The sequence below is a fragment of the Anomaloglossus baeobatrachus genome, chromosome 10, assembly GCF_048569485.1.
Source record: "Anomaloglossus baeobatrachus isolate aAnoBae1 chromosome 10, aAnoBae1.hap1, whole genome shotgun sequence".
NCBI lineage: Eukaryota > Metazoa > Chordata > Amphibia > Anura > Aromobatidae > Anomaloglossus > Anomaloglossus baeobatrachus.
Window position 1 is genome coordinate 139,664,731 of NC_134362.1, and position 20,315 is coordinate 139,685,045.

At 42.4% G+C, this 20,315-nt stretch overlaps 2 protein-coding genes across 2 annotated transcripts in view; both read right to left on the minus strand.

Annotated features, from left to right (window-relative positions):
* LOC142255196 (cytochrome P450 2D3-like) overlaps window positions 1-5,528 on the minus strand; it is a 68,845-nt gene extending 63,317 nt beyond the window's left edge. The window contains exon 1 of the mRNA XM_075326695.1: window positions 5,344-5,528. Coding sequence (XP_075182810.1) covers window positions 5,344-5,505 — 162 coding nt within the window. The 5' untranslated portion in view covers window positions 5,506-5,528. The remainder of the gene's footprint in view (window positions 1-5,343) is intronic.
* A 2,467-nt stretch (window positions 5,529-7,995) lies between these two features.
* The window catches only part of LOC142255197 (cytochrome P450 2J6-like), a 92,749-nt gene continuing 80,429 nt past the window's right edge, over window positions 7,996-20,315 (minus strand). Inside the window, exons 4-9 of the mRNA XM_075326696.1 lie at window positions 19,189-19,349; window positions 16,081-16,254; window positions 13,616-13,760; window positions 13,341-13,528; window positions 13,021-13,162; window positions 7,996-8,987 (exon numbers count right to left, since the gene is read on the minus strand). Coding sequence (XP_075182811.1) covers window positions 8,806-8,987; window positions 13,021-13,162; window positions 13,341-13,528; window positions 13,616-13,760; window positions 16,081-16,254; window positions 19,189-19,349 — 992 coding nt within the window. The 3' untranslated portion in view covers window positions 7,996-8,805. The remainder of the gene's footprint in view (window positions 8,988-13,020; window positions 13,163-13,340; window positions 13,529-13,615; window positions 13,761-16,080; window positions 16,255-19,188; window positions 19,350-20,315) is intronic.

A 20,315-nucleotide genomic window follows, 5' to 3' on the forward strand; every position in this document is an offset into this window, starting at 1 on the left:
TCTGTGGTGAAATGCACCCTGTCACACACAGAGTTTCTTAAGGAATCGGTGAGGTTGTGTGCGACCTGCTGTGGTAGCGCGGGCACGCCTTTCTTGGAGAAGGAGTGACGACTGGCCATCGGCTCTTAGGGCACTGCAATGGGCATAAGGTCTCGAAAATCCTCGGTCTCAAAAGGGTGTAAAGCCAGCCTTTCTGTTGCCAACAAGTTGCAGATGATGAAACTCAACCTCTTAGGCATGTCATGCCCTTCGAAAATCATGTAAAACACAGCGAGGGGACTCCAACCACAGTCTCCCTCGTTTCCACTAATTGGGCCACACACACCCCACTTGACTGGCATCAGTTGACCCCCCTTTTGAAAAAGAAAAAGATGCTTTGCATGAAGCACTCTCAAAAATACGCGTGCCTTTCGCCTCCCCTGGCTGACCCAGGGGAAGAAAAGTCCTCTGAGAGCCATGACTTGTTCATCTTGGTTCTTTTACAAACACAGCGAGGGGACTCCAACCACAGTCTCCCTCGTTTCCACTAATTGGGCCACACACACCCCACTTGACTGGCATCAGTTGACCCCCCTTTTGAAAAAGAAAAAGATGCTTTGCATGAAGCACTCTCAAAAATACGCGTGCCTTTCACCTCCCCTGGATGACCCAGGGGAAGAAAAGTCCTCTGAGAGCCATGACTTGTTCATCTTGGTTCTTTTACAAACACAGCGAGGGGACTCCAACCACAGTCTCCCTCGTTTCCACTAATTGGGCCACACACACCCCACTTGACTGGCATCAGTTGACCCCCCTTTTCAAAATGAAAAAGATCCTTTGCATGAAGCACTCTCAAAAATACGCGTGCCTTTCGCCTCCCCTGGCTGACCCAGGGGAAGAAAAGTCCTATGAGAACCATGTCCACATTGTCAGTGGACAGACACGTGTGCTTATCTGCCAGCAGACCCCCAGCAGCACTGAAGACAGGTTCCGAGAGAACGCTGGCTGCAGGACACGACAAGATCCCCAAGGCGTACGTGGCAAGCTCAGGCAATTTATCCAGATTGGAAGCCTAAAATGAGGAGGGCTCAAGTTGCACAGTAATGGCATCGACTTTTCCTTGCATATACTCATATATCTGTGTGTCCTCCTCTTTTTCCTTGTCCAGCTCTTTTGTTTTCGCATGAGTATATGTCCTTGTCACTTTCCCATGTGTTTGTGTTGTGTTGTGAGTTGTTCGTCACCTTTTGGACACCTTTGAGGGTGTTTTCTAGGTGTTTTTATGTGTTTGTGATTGCCTGCCATTGTTTCCTATGCAGTTCGAGTTCGGTTCGTCGAACCGAACTCGAACGAGACCTCCGTTCGGCGAACCGAACTCGAGCCGAACCGGGACCGGTTCGCTCATCTCTAATGCTGAGGTAAATAAAAATCACCAAAAACTCAATGTGTGTGTGTGTGACCTACAGAAAATAATACATGGTAGTCTTAATGTTTTAAAAATATAAGTCTGAAAAATGTGATGTGAATTTTTTTTCAGCCCCACTAAGTTAATACTTTTCAGGATCAGCTTTTGCTGCAATTTCTGCTGCAAATCTTTTTGCAGTATGTGTCTGCCAGTTTTACACATTTAGAGGCTGACATTTTTGCCCATTCTTCTTTACACACTAGATCTAGCTCAATGAGATTGGATAAAGACCATCTGAGAGCAGCAATTTTCAAGTCTTTCTACAGATACTCAATTGGGATTTAGGTCTGGGCTGTGACTGAGACATTCAAACACATGGATATGTTTCTATCTAAACTATCCATTGTATCTCTGGCAGTATGTTTAGGGTCATTGTCCCACCAGAACTTGAACCTAGACCTTAGTCTCAAGTCTTTTGCTGTCTCGAAAAGGTTTTCCTTCAAGTTCGCTCTGTATTCAGCTCCATACATTTTCCCATCCCCTTTGACCAGCTTCCCTGTCCCTCCTGAAGAAAAGCATCTTGCAGCGTGTTTTGCATTTAACCCAAAAAGTTCTACTTTGGTCTCATCTGACCAGAGCACCTACTTTCATATACTAGCAGTGTCCCCTACATGGCATGTGGAAGAAGGTGCTCTGGTGAGATGAGACCAAAGTAGAACATTTTAGGCTAAATTAAAAATGCTATGTGTGATGGAAGAATAACTTACTCTTAAAACACATCTCCACAGTCAAACATGGTGTTAATGGCAGCATCATGCTGTGGAGACACTTTTCTTCCACAGTAACAGGGAAGCGGGTCAAAGTTGATAGGAAGATGGATGGAGCTAAATACAGGACAATCCTTGAGTAAAATCTGTTAGAGGCTGAAAAAGTCTTTAGACTGGGACGTAGGATCACCTTCTAGTAGGGCAATGACACTAAACATACTGCCAGAGCTACAATGGATGGTTTTAATCAAAGCATATTCATGTGTGTGAATGGCCCAGTCACAGTCCAGACCTAAGTCCCAATGAAAATCTGTGATAAGACTTGAAAATTGCTGTTCATAGACACCTCCATGCAATCTCCCTGAATGAAAGCAAATGTGCAAAGAATGTGCAAAAAAAAGTCAGCCTCTGGATTTGCACAGTTGGTAGAGACAGACCCCAAAAGACTTGCAGCAGCAATTGCAGGGAAAAATGGTTCTACAAAGTATTGACTCGGAGAGGCTGAATGTATTTGCACATCACAATTTTCAAATTTATTTTTGCAAAATATTTAGAAAACCATGTACCTTTACACTTCATAAATTCTTGCTGCTAGGTGTCGGTATATCACATAAAATCACAATAAAATAAATTTACATTTGTGGATGTAATATGAAAAAAAATTTCATGCGGTATGTACAGTACAGACCAAAAGTTTCGACACACCTTCTCATCTCTAGAACAACTGTTAAGAGGAGACTTTGTGCAGCAGGCCTTCATGGTAAAATAGCTGCTAGGAAACCACTGCTAAGGACAGGCAACAAGCAGAAGAGACTTGTTTTGGCTAAAGAACACAAGGAATGGACATTAGACCAGTGGAAATCTGTGCTTTGGTCAGATGAGTCCAAATTTGAGATCTTTGGATCCAACCACCATGTCTTTGTAGAAAAGGTGAACGGATGGACTCTACATGACTGATTCCCACCGTGAAGCATGGAGGAGGAGGTGTGATGGTGTGGGGGTGCTTTGCTGGTGACACTTGGGGATTTATTCAAAATTGAAGGCATACTGAACCAGCATGGCTACCACAGCATCTTGCAGCGGCATGCTATTCCAATCGGTTTGCGTTTAGTTGGACCATCATTTATTTTTTAACAGGACAATGACCCCAAACACACCTCCAGGCTGTGTAAGGGCTATTTGACTAAGAAGGAGAGTGATGGGGTGCTACGCCAGATGACCTAGCCTCCACAGTCACCAGACCTGAACCCAATCGAGATGGTTTGGGGTGAGCTGGACCACAGAGTTTAGGCAAAAGGGCTAACAAGTGCTAAGCATCTCTGGGAACTCCTTCAAGACCTGTTGGAATACCATTTCCGGTGACTACCTCTTGAAGCTCATCAAGAGAATGCCAAGAGTGTGCAAAGCAGTGATCAAAGCAAAAGGTGGCTACTTTGAAGAACCTAGAATATAAGACATTTTCAGTTGTTTCACACTTTAAGTATTTCATTCCACATATTTTAATTCATAGTTGTTTTGCCTTTAATGTGAATCTACAATTTTCAGAGTCCTGAAAATAAAGAAAACTCTTTGAATGAGAAGGTGTGTCCAAACTTTTGGTCTGTACTGTACATGTGGCGCCCCTGAGGCTTCAGTCGCCACAGAGATACTGCATCTCAGCCAGAGATGTGGTGCCCCATCCTGTGTAAAGAAGAGATCATCAACCGGTAGACACAAACACACAAACACACTCACTCAGCAACACCTCATCAGACCATGGTAAGGGCCTAGTGACAGTCCGAGGCCAGGCTGCTGGTGTGGAGTCTAGTCAGTGGGAGCAGACTGTAGGAAGTCAGACGGTTGGAAGGAGCAGTGGAGGAGTGAAGACCTGTGGTCTGGAGCTGTTGCAGCTCGGCCCAGGCACAATAGAGAACGTGTCTTAGTGCCCACGGGAAGTGCGCCATACTACCATGGCCTCTTTCCACATACGACATATTGAAGTGGAGGGACTTGGCCACAGATCTAAGGATACAGCTAGTACCAAAGCCAATGCAACACACAAATCCGCTGGAAGGCGACTACATAGGTCCAAGGGATAGAGCTTCAAGCCACCCAACAGGGTCCGCGGACACCGACTCATGGCACTGTGTGCATAGGCGCGGGACAGGCGAGCGAGAAATCAGCACAGGAAGACGACCAGGGAAGGAACATAAGAAGGGTGCACCGGTCTTCACCTCTAAACTACCCGGGATCGACTGGAGCCCATCACAGTGGAACCCAGCACTCCAAAGTCGGTCACTGACTTGTCATGTTACCTTGGAACCTGCTACATTGAGTAAAAACCTTGAGACCTCATCCCTGTGTCGCTCCATTATTCGCCTGCGCCTCCGGCCCTGCACCCCCGCCGTCACCAACTACTACTCCCATCGGCCCTGGGGCCCAGCTGTACCTGTGGAGAGCTATACCAACCAAGCTGCGTCGCCATCTGCCCCAGAGGTCCCATCTCACAGCGTCAGCTATCTCTGGCCGAGTACCACAGGTGGCATCACAAACTATTATCCCCACTATTCTCCCTTTTAAATGACACCGCCAGGGTCATGGAACCGGGCCTTGCCGCCACGACATCCATCCCATCCCAGACCAGAACCATGGCCCGGTAGCGAGTGCCCCACGGCCCCGCTGCGGGCCTGTCATATATATTTTCAAGACACTCTATATGGTTTTTTATGTAGCAGTAGGGCCATGGGTGCAACAGCATCTGGGTGTATCTGCTATGAATCTACCCCTTTACCTATTCCCTTGATGATCGAACCAATAATACTGTATATCATAAAATGGACAGTGCACAACGTGAAAAAGATTCCATCATGCACTACTGTCTTCCTTATTTTGGATAAAACTTGCGTATGCAAGTCTATAGCTGCACCCAAAAATTGGATTGGGTATGGATCATGGATAGGAAACTATATTTGTTCATATACAACTGTTGATGTATAAAAACAAATGCCACAGTTATAAAAAAACAGCAATATATTGGTCCTTTTTGTGATGCATTTTTATTTTGCTATATGAAAGTAATGGATAAAATGTATATTTTAAAAATCCTTCAATAAAAAAAATTAAGCCAGTTTTGATTCTTCATTATACTGAAAATGTAAAAAATAGGATGACTAAAGCCATTTGTGCGCAGATTCCCCTGTGCTTTCTACTTACTTTTCTCATTGCCTTCAGTGGATTGGAGAAGTCAATTTGTAGTATGTTGCCCGACACAGGTAGGGGTACGGGTCCAGGAGGAAAACCCTTATGCCGAGACATCCTCCACCACACTAGAATCAGGAGGAAGAGTCCCAGTAGAAGATATGTGCTCAGCTCCATGTTGACTGCCTTGCTACGGTAGTTCTTGCATACAGATTCCTGACAAGGTTTCCTGTTTCTTCCAAGAAAGTACAACTCCTCCCAGAAAGGAAGCTATGATAATAACTAAAGTCAACGACACAACATGCATCCTTGATATCGACAGCAGAATACCTAACATAGTACCTCAATTGTATAAAATGTATTTTATTTTGTGGAATACACTGGAATATACAGTATACTGTATAGGGTTTTCCAGGCTCTACAGAAATTGGATATTGCTGAATTCTGACAGTGTGTAATTTGTACAATTTAACCCCTTTACCCCAGAGCCCATTTTCACCTTGCTGACAGGGCCATTTTTTGCAACTCTGACCAGTGTCACTGTGACGCCCTAGCAAAACCAGGTAGTCACACATGAGGCCGCCGCATAACACCATCTCTCACAGGGTTACATACAGCCGACCTGAAACCCTAGCCACCCCCCTCAGGGCAAGACAGGCACGCCAGTGGGCGGGACCAGGCAGTTAGGAAATGCCCACCTAGGGGTCTAGACAGCCCGGGGCCGGAAAACAGTAGAGATGAGATCAGATCAGAAAACGTCTACAGTTCAAGTGGGAGGAGTGGAGGCTGGAGCTAGGTGTAGCTCCAGCGGAGGTGAAGCTCAAGTTGACTGGCGCCAGGGTCGGAGCCCTGGTGCCTTGGCTAGGTGGCAGACGGTGGTCTCCGTCAGCAGGCGACGGAAAGACGGCAGCCGGAGATCCGAGGTGGACCGGGACAGGGTTGGAGCCCGCCGGTACCGACACCGGAGAACCGACCCAGAAACCATGCACAGAGGGACTACTTGGACCCTGAAGCCAGGACCAGAACCAACGGCCTAAGTAATTAACCGATTGAGGGCAGGATTTTAGGTCCTGTCCCAACCAAAGTCCCAAAAGCAGACAACGACCCACAGAGAGGGATAGAGCAACCACCAGGACCCGATAGATCCCACGGCTCAGCGTCAGCAGGCACGGTTTCTCAGGTACACAACAAGCCAGGAGCGGACTCTCGTGTTCCATACCGTGAAGTCCAATACAAGCAAACACAGTGCAGAGGGAAAAGATGGCGACCACCAGCCCGGGTCAAGCTAATACAACTTGTGGGAAGGGGGGAAGCATGGGGTGAAATAGCTCCAGATTGCCTCCGCAAATTAACAGCTAGAATGCCAAAGGTATGCAAACTGGGATTGCTGCAAAGGAGCATTCTGTGCTGAAAGCAAAGTTTGTTTGAAGGAGAAAATTATTATTTCAAGTAAAAATCATTATTTCTAACCTAGTCAATGTCTGGACTATATTTTCTATTCATTATGCAACTCATTTGATAAATAAAAGTAGATTTTTTCATGGAAAAAACAAATTTGTCTCGGTGACCCCAAACTTTTGAACTGTAGTGTATACTTCTCTTTAGTTTTTTCAGTAAAGAAACATTTATCTAAGGACTCTGGTCTCCCTCACTAATCTCAACCTCATTTGGTCCTGGCCTGCCATATCAAGTACCAGCATGCAGTCTGCAGTGGCGTATCACTAAGATAAAAGCTACACACACACTCAGCCATGACTCCTCTGTGTCTGAAGTATGATGGGACTCTACAAGGTGTACCCAATCATGATGACCACTAACAACAGCTCTTAAAATTCACAGTCAGGTCTAGATCTGTAAAATAGAACGAAGGTGTGAACAGTCCAATAAAATAAAACTTATATATGTCCTATCGTTATGCATAAACATTGCATGTCTGAATGAGGTATAAAGCATGCTTAATAGGCTACACAGGGACTTGGGTCCAATAAAAAAAGAGCATATAGCCGTTCACTTGAATGGGTGTAAAACAGAAGTACTTGACAGGGACCACTCAGTAATGTCAGACCTCACTGTAAATTTTGCCCAGGTCCACAATTTGATAATTAATACAAGATAAAAACTCCTTGCAATATAACATAGGACTCAGATGCTGCAAGAAAACAGTACTGACTGCTAAGATTTGTTGGCCATCCACATAAAGATTTCAATGCTTTATATTAGTGCATAAATCGAGATAGTACTGTGCTTGGGTACGCTCGGTGTTCGGTTCTCACTTGAGGTAATCAACAGCATGATGTAGCGTGTACAAAAAAAGAAAATGAAAAAATAATCTAAAAACCCAATCCACCCTCCCTCGGAAGTGTTCTGTTTATGGCTGGCAGCATGTGGGCAGAGAACTGCCCAATCAGTGAATTCCATAGGGGTTCAGGTGAAGTCCGGGTCCCAAACCGAACATTATCAAAAGTCCGGATGAACCCCCGAACTGAACTTCCTCGGGTCCGCTCATCTCTACCCATTAAATAATGCTCAAATTGGTATTTAACAGGCAGGAATTTGATCTTATATTTATTTCTTTCACGGACGATTGCTTCTTTTAAAGGTACAGGATGGCAAGAGACCTACATTGACTCCTTTTTTATGTGAAACCAAAAATATTTGTTCCACGCAGAGTAAATGTCTACTTCCATATGGTGGTATAATGCTTTGGAAAACATACAGCTGCATCTACAGGAGATATTCACATTCAACAAAATAAAATATTTTTATTGGCTTTTGAATATTTGTTTGCAAAAAATAAAAACGTTTTAGTAATTTTCTTGATTTGCACATGTGTAAAATCCCCCAGTAGTGACATGTACCACATTATTATACATATGTACTGTATATGCAGACAAATAAAACCTGTTTTGGAAAATCGTCTTTAAGGGCTATGTTCACATAGCATCTTTTTCACACGCTGGTGACTCTGTCAGGTCTTCCACCTGAAGCACTAAAAAATGTAATTCAAGCCATTGACTTTAATGAAGCAAAGTCACTTTGTGCTCTACCTGACCTTATTTTCGGCACATGTTTGAGGGGGGCACAAAGCGCAGTGAACTGTAAAAAGCAGATGGACACTGTCAAACAAAGGACAGACAGAGCAAAAAGTGACTCTGCTTAAATAAAGTAAATAGTCCTATTGGGGATTCCTCCAGAATTCCGTTTTTCAGGGCTTTAGACAAAACCTCTGATAGAGCCACTGATGTGTGGCAAAAACTTGATGGGAACCTGGCCTAAGAGGCTGGTCTTCTCAAAGAAGTTGGTCAGCGTACACATTCTACGGTGGAACTAAAAATCTATCACACAAAATATGTTCTGGATAAGGTGGTGGTCTTTTAGAGTTAGTGTACAGTAAATTACATTTTATAAGTTGTGCAAAAGTCCAATGTAGTTCCAAGATTTTAATTCCTTGGTTTTATTCTTTCTCATGTCATCTGATTAGGTACGTGGCACCAGCCTGGTCTTAAATCGTTGAGGAGCCTGAGAGATCCCAAAAACAGGTGTGGTATGTGGAGGAAACTTTGGGTCTGGCAGGTGAAACTCAAAGTGCGTCAGCAGAGATGTGAAGAATAGAAAAATTTCCATGCGTGCAAGATTCTCCCCAAGACAAACTCGAGGCCCTGGTGGGAAAACAGATGATTAGAAGGCAGTATAGAATAAATGAACCATAGCCGAGTCATGAACCCACCTGTCCCAACCCTTGCAATGACCTCCTTAATTATTGATTGCCTCATTACATGAGTGGGTTAAAGTGGATCTGTCACAACCTTACAAGTGTAAGGTTTTTTAAAAAAAAAATAGTGGTTTAATGGAAGATCTTAAAAAATATATATTAAAAAAGTTAATAAAAGTACAGCATATGCAAATAGTTTCACAAAAATAATCTATTTGTAAAATATTAATTAGATTGCGAGGAGTTAGTCCTCATCCATCTTTAGTGGGATCCTGAGTGAAGGCTCTGTAAAGTATTTATCCATCATGTTGAAAGTCTGCAGGGACAGCAGCATGTGCCTGCTTCTGAGTGTGAAGACCCTTGAGAGAGTGGCCCCTCCTGAGCATCATGTGGCAATATTTATATATATATATATATATATATATATATATATATATATATATATATATATATATATATATATATATATATATATATATATATATATATATATATATATACATATACATACATATACATATATATATATATATATATACATATACATACATATACATACACACATACATACATATACACACATACATACATATACACACATACATACATACATACATACATACATACATATATATATATATATCTCCACATACATAATCACCAGTTTCTGCATCCCTGTTCCGGCATGCACCACAGCACTGTCAGTTACACTGCGCCTGTGACATCCACGTCACCGCAGCTTATGGGCATGAACTGCGCGTGCGCAAGTAGCGATGACGTTACCGCTCTTCCCACACACGCAATGCATGTATAGACTGAACAGATACACATATGTCTACACAAACACACTCTTCTCTCTGCTAGATACTCATCTGTCCCCAGCGATGCGGTCCCCGGCACTAAAGTCTTCAGGCTTGCTCCTGCTGCCAGCTCCTCAGTGGACTGAATATTCATATTCAGAAATGCCGCATCCATTTGATGCGACAGTCCCGGGACTCTACCCGGCTCATCCCGAATTGCCCTGGTGCGGTAGCAATCGGGGTAATAAGGAGTTAATGGCAGCCTATAGCTGCCACTAAGTCCTAGGTTAATCATGGCAGGCGTCTATGAGACATTCCCAATGATTAACCTGTAAGTGAAAGTAAATAAACACAGACACCGAAAAAATCCTTTTTTTTTGGAGTAAAAGACAAAAAAATCACCCTCTTTCACCACTTTATTAATCTCCAAATACCCCTCCAGGTCCGACGTAATCCACACGAGGTCCCATGACGCTGTCAGCTCTGCTACATAGGAAGCTGATAGGAGCGGCCGTAGAACACCGCCGCTCTCTGTGAGCTCCACTGAAGGGAATTGCGCTGTGATGATGGGTGCATTAATGTCGGTGTGTGTGGGTGATGATGGGTGCGGTAGTGCCTGCATGTGTACGGTGGTGATGGGGGCGGTAGTACCTGCGTGTGTGCAGTGATGAAGGGGGCTCTCTCTTTCGGCTAAAGAAAACTAACGCAACGCGTTATTTCACAGGAATCCGTTGCCTTTATTATCACACTATTTACAACGCATTGTGACTGATGCCACACAACGCAAGTGTGAAAGTAGCCTAAGCCGAGTTTTTCAGCCAATTGTTTTAAGCTGAAAACGCCCCCCTCGGTTTATTCTCGGGTCAGGGTCCCACAAAATAAATTATTCTCATATTCTCACCTCTCCTCCGTTCCAACGGTGACCTAAGCTGCTCCTTGTAGACCCCTCTGTGATAGTGTCCGATGCACGAGGCTGCTGTCTGCCGCCATGTCATGTTGTGGCTCTGTGCACGGGACTTGATCATCAAGGGGTGCCTCTTGCAGACCGCAGGCATAGACACCTCCGTGATGGTGTTCTCTACACGGGGCAACCGCTGCCGTCAGCGCTTTACTGCAGTTGAATGCTTTGCTGCACCGCCGCCGCTGTAAAGCATTAAACTGCAGTAAAGACATGACGGCAGATAGCAGCCCCGTGCATTGGACGCGATCACAGTGGGGTCTACAAGAAGCAGCTTAGGTCACCGCGGGAACGGAAGAGAGGTGAGAATATTTTTTTTTCATAATAGAGGACAAGAAGGGGACCAGTAGGAGGCATTACTACAGGGGACATTAGTGCAGGGCCCAAGTAAGGGGCACAAGGATGGCCATATTACAATAAGGGGAGTGCGGAGAAGGACGGGGCACATAACTACAAGGAGGGACAAGGATGGGCACATTACTACAAGGGGTGACAAGGATGGGGCAATTACATTTTATTGGGATCTATTTTAATTTTTGAAACTTCCCAGTAGCTGCTGCATTTCCTTCCCTAGGCTTATACTCGAGTTAATATGGTTTCCCTGTTTCTTGTTGTAGAATTAGGGGCCTCGGCTTATACTTGGGTCGGCTTATACTCGAGTATATACGGTATATTGTGACGTTTTGTAAGTGATAAGAAACCGCTGAACCTAACAAAACTTGGTAAGTACAAAGTCCGTTTTAGTATCATAGGATCATCATCCACTGCAGTCCTGATTGACAGTGATGGGAATGAATGGTAATTGACAGTCTTTTATTATTAGACATTGTTATCTTTGAGACTTCTGAATATTGGCTTTTCTTCTTGCAATTTTTTGAAAATCACTTAAACTTAGGAATAGTATAAATCTTTATTAAACATTTATTAGTATTTTATCATAATTCTGGTATCTTGATTGTAGACTTCATTCCCTAACTATATACCAAAAACTGGCAATTATTTCCTAACCTATAATATCACAGTGTACTATAGCAATCAGTAATACCATATCATTATTGTTAGAATCAGAGTATTACGTAATATTCTAGACATGAATTTATTAAATATGAATGTGTTTTCTCAGTTGAGCTAGTAAAACAATTTGACTAATAAAAATAAATAAAAAATAATAAGAATAAAATAAGACCTTTATTTCTGGGGATGACATATTTATGTTCTCGCTAACACATACTCTTAAAGGGAACCTTGCAGCAGATTTGGGGCCTATAAGCTGCGGCCACCACCAGTGGGCTCTTATATACAGCATTCTAACATGCTGTATATAAGAGCCCAAGCCACTGTGTAGAACATAAAAAACACTTTATATTACTCACCTGGAAGGTCGCTTCGGTGCAGACTGGTCAAATGGGCATCTCCATTCTCCAGGTCGGACACCTCCTCTTTCAGCCATCTTGGTCCTCATTCTTCTGAAGCCGGCGTGCATGACGCATCCTACGTCATGCACACAGGCCGGTATTGAGGTACTGCACGGGACCTCAGTGCCGGCGAGTGTGTATGACGTTGGACGCGTCATGCATGCCGGCTTCAGAAGAAGGAGAACAAAGATGGTTGAAAGAGGAGGCGCCGGTCCCAGAGAACGGAGACGCCCATTCGACCAGTCTGCACCAGAGCAACCTTCTAGGTGAGTAATATAAAGTGTTTTTTATGTTCTACACAGAAGCCTGGGCTCTTATATACAGTATGTTAGAATGCTGTATACAAGAGCCCACTGGTGGTGGCCGCAGCTTATAGGCCCCAAATCTGATGACAGGTTCCCTTTAATATTTGATTTCATATCTGTCTTTCCATTGAATTACCAAAATAATTAAGTTAGGCATTACCACCGCCCCCTTGGTAAAGACCATAAAAAGGCCCATATCTCTGGAACCATATGGTGTATTATGAAAAAAACTACAAAAGTGGGATATTCAGGGGATAAGCGGGCATTAAGAGCTAAATCTGACCACATTTGACATAACAGGAACTCTAAAAAGTGATGGTGGCATAGTAATCAACTAGTCTATATATATATATATATATATATATATATATATATATTAATATATATATATATTATATATATATATATATATATATATATATATATAAAAAAAAAATAACCCTTTTTATTTGGACATTGCACAAGAATAAATCATTTCTCTATTACTTTAGTCCTGTGTTACCTGCAGAAAATGGTAAAAAGGAGTCGACTTTCTTCAGCTCACTATCCTTGTTCAGAAAGTTATCTGGATTAAACTCATATGGGTACTTCCAATGGCCTTCATCATAATGCAGTGAGGACAGGTCCGTGATTATTGTGATCCCCTGGATAGATAACAAAAATGATAGCTTAATAGATAAGTCTGAATGAAAAGAGTAGTAGGTATAAAAGTAGATTGGGTGAGCTGGACAAATCTGAGTTCTCTTCACTATAGTCACATAGGCGACTCCAAAAACTATACAGCAATTCTTTTCTAATCATTGAAATAAGTATTTTACTTACTTTTGGGATAGTATACCCATTTAATTGTACATCCTTTATAGAGGAGTGAGCAACACCCAGTGGTACTACAGAGGCAAAGCGTTGTACTTCTTGTAGAACAGCCTGCGTGTACGGCATGTTCACCCTGTCCTCGTATTCAAGATGGTCTCTCATTCCTCGAATCTTGTCTATTTCTTCCCTACACTTTTCTAGCATAAAATAATTGAAATCAGACATCATATACGGAAATACCGAGGACATAAGCAGTAAATAAGGTACAAATGGACATTTTTTACCTTGGATATCTGGATACAACATCATATAAAAAAGACACCACTCCAAACTGGCAGAGGTGGTCTCTGTGCCGGCCACAAAAAGATCCGCCACACATGTAAACAGATTCTCATCATCAAATGTAGACTTGTTATCATCTTTCTGCTCCTATGTGCAACATAAATCAAATATTAAGTTGTTTCTTCTTGAACTTAGAGGCGAACCTAACCTACTGTAACATGGCGGAGAGTATGTATCACGAAGTGGTGTAAGTCTGCATTTCTGCTCTGCCACTTGTACTGAGACGAGTGTTATTAAGGAATTCCAGGGACAGCTTGTACGGATACCTGGAGAGATGGGTGGGTCTGGCTATCTATATACAGTTAAGTCCAGAAATATTTGGACAGTGACACAATTTTCGCGAGTTGGGCTCTGCATGCCACCACATTGGATTTGAAATGAAACCTCTACAACAGAATTCAAGTGCAGATTGTAACGTTTAATTTGAAGGTTTGAACAAAAATATCTGATAGAAATTGTAGGAATTGTACACATTTCTTTACAAACACTCCACATTTTAGGAGGTCAAAAGTAATTGGACAAATAAACCAAACCCAAACAAAATATTTTTATTTTCAATATTTTGTTGCGAATCCTTTGGAGGCAATCACTGCCTTAAGTCTGGAACCCATGGACATCACCAAACGCTGGGTTTCCTCCTTCTTAATGCTTTGCCAGGGCTTTACAGCCGCAGCCTTAAGGTCTTGCTTGTTTGTGGGTCTTTCCGTCTTAAGTCTGGATTTGAGCAAGTGAAATGCATGCTCAATTGGGTTAAGATCTGGTGATTGACTTGGCCATTGCAGAATGTTCCACTTTTTTGCACTCATGAACTCCTGGGTAGCTTTGGCTGTATGCTTGGGGTCATTGTCCATCTGTACTATGAAGCGCCGTCCGATCAACTTTGTGGCATTTGGCTGAATCTGGGCTGAAAGTATATCCCGGTACACTTCAGAATTCATCCGGCTACTCTTGTCTGCTGTTATGTCATCAATAAACACAAGTGACCCAGTGCCATTGAAAGCCATGCATGCCCATGCCATCACGTTGCCTCCACCATGTTTTACAGAGGATGTGGTGTGCCTTGGATCATGTGCCGTTCCCTTTCTTCTCCAAACTTTTTTCTTCCCATCATTCTGGTCCAGGTTGATCTTTGTCTCATCTGTCCATAGAATACTTTTCCAGAACTGAGCTGGCTTCATGAGGTGTTTTTCAGCAAATTTAACTCTGGCCTGTCTATTTTTGGAATTGATGAATGGTTTGCATCTAGATGTGAACCCTTTGTATTTACTTTCATGGAGTCTTCTCTTTACTGTTGACTTAGAGACAGATACACCTACTTCACTGAGAGTGTTCTGGACTTCAGTTGATGTTGTGAACGGGTTCTTCTTCACCAAAGAAAGTATGCGGCAATTATCCACCACTGTTGTCATCCGTGGACGCCCAGGCCTTTTTGAGTTCCCAAGCTCACCAGTCAATTCCTTTTTTCTCAGAATGTACCCAACTGTTGATTTTGCTACTCCAAGCATGTCTGCTATCTCTCTGATGGATTTTTTCTTTTTTTTCAGCCTCAGGATGTTCTGCTTCACCTCAATTGAGAGTTCCTTAGACCGCATGTTTTCTGGTCACAGCAACAGCTTCCAAATGCAAAACCACACACCTGTAATCAACCCCAGACCTTTTAACTACTTCATTGACTACAGGTTAACGAGGGAGACGCCTTCAGAGTTAATTGCAGCCCTTAGAGTCCCTTGTCCAATTACTTTTGGTCCCTTGAAAAAGAGGAGGTTATGCATTACAGAGCTATGATTCCTAAACCCTTTCTCCGATTTGGATGTGAAAACTCTCATATTGCAGCTGGGAGTGTGCACTTTCAGCCCATATTATATATATAATTGTATTTCTGAACATGTTTTTGTAAACAGCTAAAATAACAAAACTTGTGTCACTGTCCAAATATTTCTGGACCTAACTGTACCTCTGCCCCTGGGTGTGTCTCATCTGTTAAGATGGAGACTGGTTGTTTGGCACATGGCAAGTGTGGGGAGACTGTGTTGACTCCAGGAAGGAATCCTCAGAGAGCGAGGATAAGCTTATCCTGACTGGGCCTGTGTGTAGAGATTGGAACACCTCCTATGGGATCTTCATGAGAAATCCTGTGTGGGTGAACCCCACAGAGATACAAGTTTGGACCTTTTGTGTTCTGTTTGGGACTTTGTGCTGGAAAGAGGTATTTTTTTCTGTGCTCCTTGAGTGGTTTATAAAGAAGTAATAAACCTGCTGAACTTAATGGAAATCTTTCCTGTATGATACCACAACGAGTATGCTGAGTGAGTAACCCCGTCACACTATATAATTAAAACACTAATCGATGTAAAAGTTACTAATAAATGCTCTTGCTCAGTATCTTTAATACATTCCATGAATTTACCTTCTCCATTTCATCTAAATAGCAGTCTATGTAGTCTCGTGGCTGCTCAGGTACCCGAGTCCTTTTGTGCTCTTCTAAAACTTTCCTAAGAAACCCAAAAATAATCTTTACATTTTTGAAAATCTTCTGGTGTGGTAAGGGAAGATGCTTGACAAATCCAAATGCATTGTATATCTAAGAAGAAAAATTAAGATATGTCAGTTATACTGAGGCCATTACACAGGATCATTATAAAACACAATCCAAAATCATAGCCTAGCCTTCCCTCACCTTTGGGAAAAGGAACAGACTAGCTTCTTTTCTCTGATTTAGGCTTCTTTAGACACCCAACATGCACCTCTACAAACCCCCTTACAAGCTGTATCACTGCAGTGAAACTCCAGATTACCTATTATTCTCAAACGTCTTCTGGTTTGGATATTTTATTAGGATTTGGTAAGACGTTTCAGTTTTAAATTTTGATAGAAAATACATGACTAGTAGAACGTTTCAAGTTTAAATGGATTCTCCACTACTGGACTACCCTTTCTGAAATGGAACCTGTCACCAGATTGTTCCCTTATAACTTGCGACCACCACCAGTGAGCTCTTATATACAGCATTCCAGAATACGGTATATAAGAGCCCAGGCCAATCTGTAGAATGTAAAAAACACCTTTATAATACTCACCTACGGGGCGGTCCAGTTGATGAGTGTCGCTGCTCTTGTTCCAGCACTTCCTCCATCGTTTGGGATCCCCGTCCTCTTGCCCCGCCCCATGTGCATGACACATCCTGCGTCATTCACAGAGAGGCCTCTATTGCGCTCCTGCACAGGCACACTTTGATCTGCCCAGCTGACGGCAAATCAAGGTACTGTAATGAGCAGGCGGAAAGAAACGGTTAATGACAGGCCACACATGGGCAGTATAGTACTTTGATCTGCCCTCGGCTGGGCAGATCAAAGTGCGCATGCATAGGGGTGCAATAGAGGCCTTTATGTGAATGATGCAGGAAGTGTCATGCACACAGGGCTGGGCAAGAGGACAGGGATCTCAAAAGATGGAGGAGGTGCCGGACCGAGAGCAGCGATACCCATCAGACCGGACTGACCCCTAGGTGAATATTAGAAAGATGTTTTTTACGTTATACAGATCGGCTTGGGCACTTTATATAGTGTTATAAAATGCTGTATATAAAAGCTTACTGGTGATGGTCGTAGCTTATAAAAGGTAAAAACCTGGGGACAGGTTACCTTTAAAGGCTCAGCTGTGCATGACAACATAAATAAAACATTGTTTTTTTCCCTCCATTCCCATCATTCCTCCATGCTCTGTGCTGTGCTACCTGGTGGTCCCGTGACAATTAGTGGATCACACAGAGATTGGACAAATAGTTCCATTCTGAGAGATAACGTATACTCTTTTACTGTACAGCTGAGTAACTTGCTAAAAAATGAGTTAACTGTCTTGTAAAAATCACTGAGCGCCCCAGTTTTTGCCGCTTTTTTACTTTTCATGCTAGGTTGCTCCATTGCAGAGATATTCACATTTGTTGTTTTTGGAGCGCTGTATGGGAAATCTCTGCTTGTAGGGCAACTGGGTGTTTCTTAAGAGTTTTCTATAGGGGCACGTACTTTTACTCCTCCTTCCCAAGCGGTGCCAGTCAACATCTTAGACTCCTAGACTGCTAGATGAACAACAGAGCTGTGCATGGCAGCATCTGATAAGATGGAGTGAAAGTGCAAGACAGCACAGAAAACTGTGAAGAAATATCAAGCAGAAATTTCACATACTGCGATCCAAAAGAAACAAATGTGAAAATTTCTGCAATGGAATGACAGAGCACAAAACAGAAGAGAGCAGAAGAATCAGTGGACCTCAGGGATTTTTGCAAGGTATTTAACTTGTGTTTTTAGAAAATGACAGGTTTTCTTTAAGAAGTGATTGTCCATTAGTGGACAACCACTTTAATTTTTAGATGGAGTCGAAGGGCTGGCATTGAAGCTGGATATGGTGTGAGGGGTGCCAGTATTGCGCACTACACAATGTTTTCTACAATTTCTTGTATTTGCTCCCACAGTCATGTTATAATCAGGCTGTACACGAGCTATTCATATGGGACCTGACCCGCCATGTAGCCAATGTCATTAGTAGAGTTGAGCGATGTTCGATTCAAACCGTTCGCCAATTTCAAATTCGAGTGATTTTGGGTGGAGTTCGAGTCGTTCGACGAACTGGAACGATTTGCTTCAAGTTTGGTCGTTTGAGTTACCATTCGATAACTGTTCGATCACCAAAAGCGTGGCTTTTCACAGTAAGGCTATATGCCCACGTTGCGTATCTGCATGCGTCCTGCGTCCCCAGCACAATCCATCTCTCTTTCCTACTCACCAATCACGGGCGCGGCGCTGCATGGCTGTCACAAAGCTCCGGCGGCTTTTCCGCTTTTGAAAATGGCTGCCGCTCACTATTCAATCTGGTATTCCCTGCTTTCCCCGCCCACCGGCGCCCATGATTGGTTGCAGTCAGATACGCCCCCACGATGAGTGACAGCTGTCTCACTGCAACCAATCACAGCCGCCGGTGTGCGGGTCTATATCGTGCAGTAAAATAAATAATTAAAAAAAACAAAAACCTGCGATTCCCCTTAATTTTGATATCAGCCAAGATAAAGCCACATGGCTGGAGGCTGATATTGTCAGGGTGGGGAGCGCCACGTTATGGGGAGCCCATAGGAGTGTTCAAATCAAGAAATTGATAAGGGTGCCCATACTTTTGCACCGGTCAAATTTTGTTTAAATGCGGATTGCACATTTTCTGTTAGTACAATAACCTCATTATTTCAATTCAGAAATATTACTCAGTCCATCAGTTATTAGATATATGAAACTGAAATAGCTGTTGCAGAAACCCAAATTGTTATAAAGAAAAGAGGTTAACATTAATAGGGGTGCCCAAACTTTTTCATATAACTGTATATATATATATATATATATATATATATATATATATATATATATATATATATATATATATATATATATATATATATATATATATATATATATATATATATATATATATTATACACATGTATAATTTTTGACCATTACAAATATTTCCATACCTGAGCCCAGATCTGAGTTGCCATTTTCATGTTTTCATGAACAAGATTAAGAATATCTCGAAATGTTGGGTCATTGTAATCATAGCGTCTCCCAAACACAATGGAACAAATAATGTTGGACACAGCATTTTCTAGTACATAGTGTGGATCATACAGAGAGTCTGAAAAAAGTCCAGTATGGAGATTATGTTAAATTAGTACTTTTGTTAAAAAAATTATATTAATTCAGGCAAGTGAAATACAGATCTCATATATTAGGAAAGTAGAGTGGATGCAAACTGCTCCTGGCCTGTAAGTGGCTTTGTCTCACAGATTGAGAGAATTTACACAAAAAAATGGTGGCAGCCTCCACATGTTATTACAAGTTACAGAGAACTAGAAGCTCAATTATGTGCATATAGGCCCTGAAAAACAATATAATTTTTTATTTTCTAGTTGTGTCTCATTCATCAAGATTGGCGTTTTTCACATCAGTCTTGATGAGGGGGTGGATTGGAGTGTGAGGTGCCCAATTCATTAAGAGACACAAACCTGTAAATGAATCAGTGCCTTCGTTTGCACCTTGCTATAAATCTTACTCCAGTCTAAACATTTTGCCTAAATCTTACTTTTCTAAACCTTTTATTCCAGAATTCTAGCTTGTAGGAGCTGAAAAGACAAAAGGTGCAGATAGGGTCTTACCCGGGTGGGGGTAATGTGCAGTTAGGGTGAGTACCGCTCACCTGAAATCGTTATGAAAGTCACAACTGCTATAGATGCATGAATATACAGAATCCGGATGCAGCAGTCCCCATTGCAGATAATAGGATCATTTCTGGAAATGAAAGGGTTAATACCGCGCTGCCATGGAGGAACAAAGACTTCAAAGGTTCATTGAAGATAAAAAGTGATTTTAATTCTACGCGTATCAGAACAGGAAAGCTCCTTCTTCAGGTGTAAACAGGTATCTCTGTGAATTTTTTCACCTGAAGAAGGAGCTTTCCTGCTCCAAACAGTGTAGAATAAAAAAAAAAAAATCACTTTTGATCTGGTATGTCATGCACGGTAGTGCAGTAATAACCCTTTCATTTCCACAACTGATCCTATTCTAGAATTCCAGCATAAAAGCTTTGATGAACTGGGGCTGA